Source organism: Petaurus breviceps, unplaced genomic scaffold (genome assembly GCF_028583685.1).
Source record: "Petaurus breviceps papuanus isolate PSGF00001 unplaced genomic scaffold, PetGlider_PUasm1.0 88458, whole genome shotgun sequence".
Classification (NCBI taxonomy): Eukaryota; Metazoa; Chordata; class Mammalia; order Diprotodontia; family Petauridae; genus Petaurus; species Petaurus breviceps.
Window position 1 is genome coordinate 25,012 of NW_027186926.1, and position 8,887 is coordinate 33,898.

The following is an 8,887-nucleotide window of genomic DNA, read 5'->3' on the forward strand; positions in this document are numbered from 1 at the left end:
ATCTGTAAAAATGAGCTGGAGAAGGAAATGGCAAACCATATATCTGCCAAGAAAACCCCAAATGGGGTTACAAAGAGTGGACATGGCTAAAAATGACTTAATGTGAACAAACATTCCTAGCAAGTACATGTCCAAATTCCACTTAAATGTCTCAGTTAGGTTTGGTTTCCAATGCTTTTCCTAACAATGTCCAACATATTATTGGTCTTCCTTGTCTACTGGACCTTTAATTTCAGGAAATACTTTATCCTTACATACCCTTTCTGTGTTACCCTTCATGAAGTACATTAAGTGACAAAGCAAGCTGCTGTTCTGTATTTGATTTCTGATGAGATAATAAAACATTGGGAGCAAGTGATCACTCTATCTTATCTATCATTTGAAAAGGAGAGATAAGATGGGGGACAAGATTTCAAAGCATTCTAATAAAAGATAGGTTCAATGACAACACTCAACAGGAAAATCAGACCCAAGAAAAATGAGATTTGTTCAAGAAACAAATTCTAACAATGCAAACAGAAATTGTTGCAATGTGGAGGAAAAAGAGGAACTTGCTAAATAAAGTTTGGTGGTAAGGCAAGGTAACTTACTGACAAATTAATATTTTTTTAAATTCTTTATTAACTTCTGATTTACATCATTCATTTCCGCCAGATTTTGAGTTACAATTTTTCTCCCCATTTTTCCCCTACCTACTGCCCCAAAATAGCAGTCCCACAGGATATCCCTTCCTCCAATCTGCTCTCTCCCATATTTTCTCCCATACCCCTTTCAACTTTTCCAGTGGATCTCTATGCCTCAGTGCCTGTATATCTTATTTCCCAATTACATGTAAAATGGTATTAATAATAGTGTGTGTGTGTGTATTTGAATATTTGATTTTAAAACTTTCAATTCCAGATTCATTCCCTTCCTTCCTTGTCACCCAACCTTACCGGGAATATAAGCAGTTCAGTATAGGTTAGACATGTGTGGCTAATGCGAAATAATAACATAGTAGATATATTGTAAAAGGCTGACTATATTTCCCTCCCTCCTATCCCACCTCCCACTTGTTCTATTCTCTACTTTGATCCCATACCTCTTCAAAAGTGGGTGCTTCCAACTTCCCTCCCCCCCAGCCTGCCCTCCCTTTCATCATTCCCCCTCTCATCCCCTTCTTCCCTACTCTCCTGGAGGGTGAGATACCCTATTTAGTGTGTATTTCACTCCCTCCTCAAGCCAGATTCAATGGGAAAAAGGTTGACCCATTCCCTTTTGCCTTCCTATTCTTCACCTCTATTATAACCATTTTCCCTTGCCTCTTCTGTATGAGATAGTTTACCCCAATCTGTCTCTCCCCATCTCCTCTCATTATATTCTTCTCAACTCTTAATTTCACCTTTTAAGTATCATCCCTTCCTATTAAATTGGTCCTGTGCCCTCTATCTATGTATGCCTGTAAACATATATACACACATTCACATATGTATTCATATGGCCATATACCTCCATATATATACATACATACACACACACACACACACATATATATATATATATATATATATATATACATATATATTTCTAATCCCTTCAACTACTGAGAAAAGTTTCATAAGTTACAATTATTGTTTTTCCATGTAGGAATGTTAATAATTCAACTTTGATAAGTTCCTTATGATTTCTTTTCCCTGTTTACCATCTCACGCTTCTTGTATCTGAATGTCAAATTTTCTGTTCAACTCTGGTTTTTTCAGCAAGAATGCTTGAAAGTCCTCTATTCCACTGAATGACCATATTTTCCCCTAAAACATGATACTCAGTTGTAGCAGCAAGCACCCCAGCGCTCCCAGGGTGGCTGCTCAGACAGGTTCTTAGATCTGCTTTGATAAAGGAAAACAACTCAAAATGGGTTAACAAGCTTACTTTAATCAGTCAAACATGTATCGTTTACCTAGTTCAGGAGAAAGAGGTCAGCACCCCGAATTTCAGAATATACAGACAGAATTATCAAGACAGAAACAGATCAAGTAGACAGATTTCAAATTGTCCAACCATTACATCCATACCCAATCAACATCTGGGTTTCAAAGCCGGGGGGCTCTGGACAATGGCTTCCCAGAGTTTCATCTGATCAAATCACAGAACACTTCTCAAAGTGAGGCCCAAAACAAAGCCTCACATCAGGGATTATATAGCCTTCTCCTGGCTCAGAGAATGTAACAACCTTATTGACTCACTGGCCAATCAAGAAGTATCTACTAAAAAATAAGCCTTCCACCCCAGGCTCCAGCTGCACTTTAGCCTAGGGGCAGGGAAGATCTTTAAATTTACATTCCCATTACATCAATTCTGGTTTTTTCAGCAAGAATGCTTGAAAGTCCTCTATTGCACTGAATGACCATATTTTCCCCTGAAACATGAAACTCAGTTTTGCTGGGTAGGTGACTCTTGGTTTTAATCCCAGCTCCCTTGCCCTCCAGAATATCATATTCCAAGCCCTTCGATCCCTCAGTGTAGAAGCTGCCAGATCCTGGGTTATCCTGATTGTGTTTCCACAATATTCAAATTGTTTCTTCCTGGCTGTTTGTAATATTCTCTCCTTAATCTGGGAATTCTGGAACCTGGCTATAATATTCCCAGGAGTTTTCTTTTTGGGATCTTTTTCAGGAGGTGATCGGTGGATTCTTTCAACCTCTATTTTGCCCTCTGGTACTAAAACATCAGGGCAGTTTTCTTTGAGAACTTCCTGGAGGATGATTTCTAGGTTCTTACTTTGATCATGGCTTTCAGGTTGTCTAATAATTTTTAAATGATCTCTCCTGAATCTATTTTCCAGGTCAGTGGTTTTTCCCATGAGGTATTTCACATTGCCTTCTATTCTTTCATTTGTTTGGATCTGTTTAACAGCATCTTGATTTTTCATAAAGTCATTAGCTTCCATTTGCTCCAATCTAATTCTGAAGCAATGATTCTCCTCATTGAGTGTTTGAGATTCTTTTTCCATCTGGCAAATTTGGCTTTTTAAGGCATTCTTCTCCTCCTTGCCTTTTTGAACCTCCTTTGCCATTTGAGTCAGTCTGTTTTTTAAGGTATTATTTTCTTCAGTCAGGCTGTTGACTCTCATTTCATAATTTCCTTGCATTGTTCTCATTTCTCTTCACAATTTTCCCCCCACTTCTCTTATCTTCTTCTTAAGGTCCTCTGTGGCCTGTAACCAGCTTGTATTTTCCTTTGAAGCTTTTGGTGTAGGAGTTCTGACTTCACTGTTTTCCTCCTGTTCCATGCTTTGCTCCTTTTTGTCCCCAAAATAGGAGTATAATGTTGGAATCTTCTGTCTGCTTTGTTTCCTTTGCCTGCTCATTTTGCCACTCAATTACTTGACTTTTGGGATTTTTGCCACAGTAGGATTCTGCCACCAGTTAGGGGAGCTTTTGTCCCAAACGCTGGGGTTTTCTCAGCTGCTGGAGGTATTAGATGGGTGCCCTCTCTGAGGTTTCCACATGCTCTGGCAAGCTGGACACACACCCCAGGAACTCCACACTAGACTGCAATCCAGATCCAAGAAGGTTAAAGCAAGAGCGATTACCCCTCAGACTGGTGCTTGGTCCCCCTACACTCTGCAGGCCAGGAATTGAAGCTGCCATGTGGCACTGGCCGGCTGTGCTGGCATCTCAGTGGCTTCTTGCCCTGGGGGTAAAAGCTGGTCCCAAAGTCCAGACTGCACTGACCTCTCACTTTGTCCTTCGCATCTATGTGTTGATAAATCTGGAAATGGCCACAGCTGCTGCTGATCTGGAGTCCCTGTGGCCAGTGGCTGGTCAGGCCCACCCTGGGTCTAAAGCCTTGGATTGGGGCTGGGCTCAGCTCCCAGAGTGCTGAGCTGGATTCCTGCCTGCCTGTTGGGCTGTCCTCAGAGGGAGGTTAGCTTCTCTGTGTCATTTTGTGGGTTCTGCAGCTCCAAAGTTTGTTTAGAGTCCCCTTTTTACATGGATTGGGGAAGGTGGAAGCTGGAGCCGCGGGAAGGTCGTTCTTCTACTCTGCCATCTTGGCTCTGCCCCCCGACAAATTAATATTTCTAAAAAGGTAAGCATAAGACCTTAGGAGAAAAGTAAAGGCTACAACATTCTGAAAAAATCCTCTATGATAAGTGAATAGGAAGGTACAGAGTAGTGCTGCTCAAAATGGGCAGTCATGAATGAGATGTTCTCTGAATCACTGGAGGGAGGATCTTCCAGATCATTCAGAAATCACATTTATCTGAGAATTTGGAGAAGAGGAACAGTGCTATAAGAATGGAGAAATGCAAATATTAGCACAATATCTGAAAAATGGAGAATATGACCCCTAGAGAGTAATGACCTTAACATCAATTCCTGCCAAACTGCAGAACACCTAATTAAAGGAATATTTAGTGAAATTTTAGATTAGTGAAGCAGTTTACACTAAAAGCCACCAAAGCTTTATCAAGGAGAAAGTCACCCCAGAGTAACTTTTTTTTTCTTTTTTTCTGGTCAGTGTAATTACATTGTAAACCCAGAAAAATATTTTTTTTAATTGCTGACAAATTTCAGTAAAGTATTTGACAGCCTCTCATGTTATAGCATGTTCTTATGGACATGAGGGTAAGACAAACTATAGTCTAGCCAAGGGATTAACAAACTATGATCTGTGGGCCAAATTCTATTTGCTACTTGTTTGTGTAAGGCCTTTGATGCAAAAATGAGTTTTATCTTTTTAAATACAACAAAACTTTTTTTTTCAAATATAAAAACCACCTAGTTTAAGGTAGAAAAATAGGCCCAGTGTGAGGGGTTTTAATTTATAGGATCCCTGGGGTAGTCAATAGTACATACCGGTGTGTGAATTTGGAGCTGATTAAAGACTGAAACCTAGAAGTAGTTATTAATAAATCAGTGGGACTCCAAGGCAAGCCCTTGGCTCTATCTTGGTCATCATTTTTTCATTAGCTTAACTGAAAAAAGTGAAGATATGATATTCAGACATTAACTACAAGGTGTTTAATTTTGTATGTTCCCAATATAACCTACAAATCTCAAAACACATTTTTGAATTAACCAAAGGGATGGTATTTTCCTCTTCTAATCAAAATCAGAATAATGGAAGTTTATATAGAGTGTCTGTTTTTCTCCATGATGCCATACTTTCAGTCAAAGAAAAGGTAGAAAAAATGAAATTTAGCAACTCTGTTTGTCCAGTATGCTCTTTGGAGTGATTTTATATAGTCCAAGAAATAACCATATTCTCACAAACAAAGTTTTAAAAGTAGCAGAGAATAATACAAATCCACAAAGTGACCTCATCTTGAGGTCACATGAGCACAGGCCCATGTACAGATTGCTCTGGGAACATAGTACTTTGTGTGATTACTTACTTACCCTGAGATGGAGGAAAGGAACACTGCAAAATATGGTACACACTTTAAGCCTGCCTATGGTGTCAGGCTTTCATATGCTAATGGATCATGTTTCTCCTTAAGACAAGACTTGCAGAATTGGTGAATATCATTTTATTTTTTTTAAATGTTGAGTTAAAGATATTTTAATTAGTTTAAATGTTTTTGTAACACATCCAAAAGTTGAATGGTAACCTTAGCAGACTAACTAGGTCGAGAGAGTCAAACATTTGCCATTTCTCAGTCTTCTGGTATTTTACTATCTGGAAACCAATTTTTGCATTTCATTTTGGTCAATTAAAAGAAAACAAAGTAGTTATTATCATTTTATCAATGAACAGAATGTTTTCTTTGAGTTCCTAGGTTCATATGTCATGACTTATGATGTTAATATTGAAGTAAGTTTAATTTTTTAACACCGCCCCCCCAGATTAGAACATAATTATAAAACTTGGAAGGAGGAAGAAAGGGAAAAGAAGTAATCAATGATGTTTGGAGATGAAAGAAGAAATCATAAGGCAGCCATACACCATTCCAATTATTATCCTGACTTATAAGAAGAAGTGGAAAGAAAAGTTAAAATGCCAAAGGCATAATTTAATCAATACTTCTAAGAGAGTTTTTTTTTCTTGTTACCTGACAAGATAATGAAAACTAATGTGTGTTTTTTCAAGAAACAGCATGACTGATGTTATTTTTTTCTCCCTTAGACAAACAATTAAAGACATGTTTAATGTTTTAGAAAAACCATGGACATGAATCAAGCATATTCAACAAACCTGGAAGACTCATAGTTCAACTAACTAAGCAACCAATCAAAGAGTCTAATACTTGTGATGAAGAAAGTCATGTATTGACACTAAATGAGCAGTTTCCATCTTATTGGATCCAGGAAAAATTAATCGACTCACTCTTTCTTACCTTTCTTTATTTCTTTATTTAGGGGGAAAGGGGTAAACTCCCAAAGTGGAAACTCCTTTCACTGACTTAGATTAGCAATTTACCTGTGATTGTAGCTTTATGGAGTTACCTGTGGAATTCAGAGGTTAAATGACTGCCCATAGTCACAAGAACAGCATTCAGTATACGCAGGAATTAACCTAGGATGCCCTGATTTTAAGGCTAGACCTTTATAAAAGAGAATTGCATTAATCTGCAGTGATTCAATGGAAAGAACACTGGAGAAGAAATGGTTTTTAATATCACTTCTGCAAATTAATAGTCATATGATCACAGGAAAGTCACAATCTTCCTAATCCTGCATCTTTATCTATAGGACAGGATATTCCTATTACCTACTCTAAAGTATATTATGAAGATTCAATTAAACAATATGTGCAAATGTAATCTTTAATTATAAAGTAATTCATAACTATAATTTAACAAACATTTAAAAATGTTGTTTAAGGCAGTATAAGAGATGTAAAGATAAAATAAAAGACAGCACCTGACCTCAAGGGACTTATATTTGAGTAAATATTATTAATATTGTTGAATTTTATGGAAAATGTTGTCACATCTTACTGCCCTGTCAGTTGTCTGTCTTTTTTTTTACTTAGTGAAAGAACATTTATTAAATTTTGTGTGACTATGACAAAGAAAGTAAATGGAGTATAAGTACCTTTAAGATTACTCCCATAAGGAGCAGGAAGCACTTAAGTATATGTTTTACAGGAAAATTCCTTTAAAAATATTTCTGATCTTTTAAATTTAAATCATAGTATTTAAGGTACTGGTAAGGTTAATATCACCAGAAATGCTCAGCTTGTTGATCTCATTGAAATTTTTCATTCGATGATTGTACTGCAACAAATGGGCATCATTGACAGCAACCTTGAAATGATCAATCTCAATGAGAATTTGAATTTTGAATGGTTTACCAGCTTCAAATGGGAACACAAGGTGTCTTTCCTCCTTTCCCCAGGAATCGTTGAATTTTGAATTACAAACAATTACTCGTCTGTTGTCCTCATTGAAGCAGGGATTGAAGTGGAAGGCCACATCATTCCCTTTCTTGAAATCTATGGTAATTTTGTTTGCATTGGGTTTTGTTGTGCCCATAATGGTTATCAGCATGCGAGGCATAATTCCTCCTGGCAAGGGAAGATCATAAGGCACTACCAGAGGGCCTGCCACAGCAGGTGTTGGTCCACTAGGGGTATTCATGGGCCCTGAAGGTGGATAAGCTCCAGGAGCACTAGGCTGTCCTGGAGCTGGATAGCTTCCAGGTGCTGCTGGTCCAGGGTAGGCTCCAGGTGCTGCTGGACCAGGGTAGGCTCCAGGTGCTGTTGGACCAGGGTAGGCTCCAGGTGCTCCTGAACCAGGATAGGCCCCAGGTGCTCCTGAACCAGGGTAGGCCCCAGGTGCTCCTGGACCAGGGTAGGCTCCAGGATATCCTGGGTATGCCCCAGGACCAGCAGGTTGGTTTCCCCAAGAACCTTGTGGCCAACCTTGTGGGTCTGGATTTCCAGACCCAGATATGGCATCGTTAAGAGAAAATCCATCAGCCATTTTCCTGGAGTAGTGGCTTTGTCCTGGAGTGGCTGGAACGGTCACTTGCTAGGACTAGCAGTTGTCTGAGTCTTAATAACCTCAGAAGTTGGCCTATGTGATCTGTAATGTCTGTTCCGATTCTAAGATTCGGTGATTCTTCCAAGATGGAAGAGGGAAACAAATGCAAAAGCTGAAGAATGAAAGTAAAGTAGTTATCTCTGAGCTACCAGATATATGATACTCTCTTAGAAGTATTGATTAAATTATGCCTTTGGCATTTTAACTTTTCTTTCCACTTCTTCTTATATGTCAGGATAATAATTGGAATGGTGTATGGCTGCCTTATGATTCCTTCTTTCATCTCCAAACATCATTGATTACTTCTTTTCCCTTTCTTCCTCCTTCCAAGTTTTATAATTATGTTCTAATCTTGGAAGGGGGTGGGATTAAAAATTAAACTTACTTCAATATTAACATCATAAGACATGACATATGAACCTAGGAACTCAAAGAAAATACTCTGTTCATTGTTAAAATGATCATAACTACTTTGTTTTCTTTTTAATATATTAAAATGCAATGCAAAAATTGGTTGCCAGACAGCAAAAGAACAGAAGACTGAGAAATGGCAAATGTTTGACTCTCTCAACCTAGTTAGTCTTAAGGAGAAACATGATCCATTAGCATATGAAAGCCTGACACCATAGGCAGGCTTAAAGTGTGTACCATATTTGGCAGTGTTCCTTCCCTTCATCTCAGGGTAAGTAAGTAATCATACAAAGTATGATGATGTTCCCAGAGCAGTCTGTACATGGGCCTGTGCTCATGTGACCTCATGATGAAGTCACTTTGTGGATTTGTGTTATTCTCTTCTACTTTTAAAACTTTGTGAGAATATGGTTATTTCTTGGACTATATAAAATCACTCTAAAGTGATAGATAGATAGATGATAGATAGATAGATAGATAGATAGATAGATAGATAGATAGATAGAT

At 38.2% G+C, this 8,887-nt stretch overlaps 1 protein-coding gene across 1 annotated transcript; it reads right to left on the reverse strand.

Annotated features, from left to right (window-relative positions):
* Positions 1-6,933: 6,933 nt before the first annotated feature.
* On the reverse strand, positions 6,934-7,984 carry LOC138176397 (galectin-3-like). Its single transcript, XM_069107194.1, has one exon. It carries the CDS (start codon positions 7,907-7,909, stop codon positions 7,109-7,111), a length of 801 nt encoding a protein of 266 aa, XP_068963295.1. The 5' UTR covers positions 7,910-7,984; the 3' UTR covers positions 6,934-7,108.
* Positions 7,985-8,887: the final 903 nt, after the last annotated feature.

Excerpts from the sequence above, each read along its gene's own strand:
- LOC138176397 (XM_069107194.1), bottom strand. The coding sequence starts at position 7,909 with ATGGCTGATGGATTTTCTCTTAACGATGCCATATCTGGGTCTGGAAAT.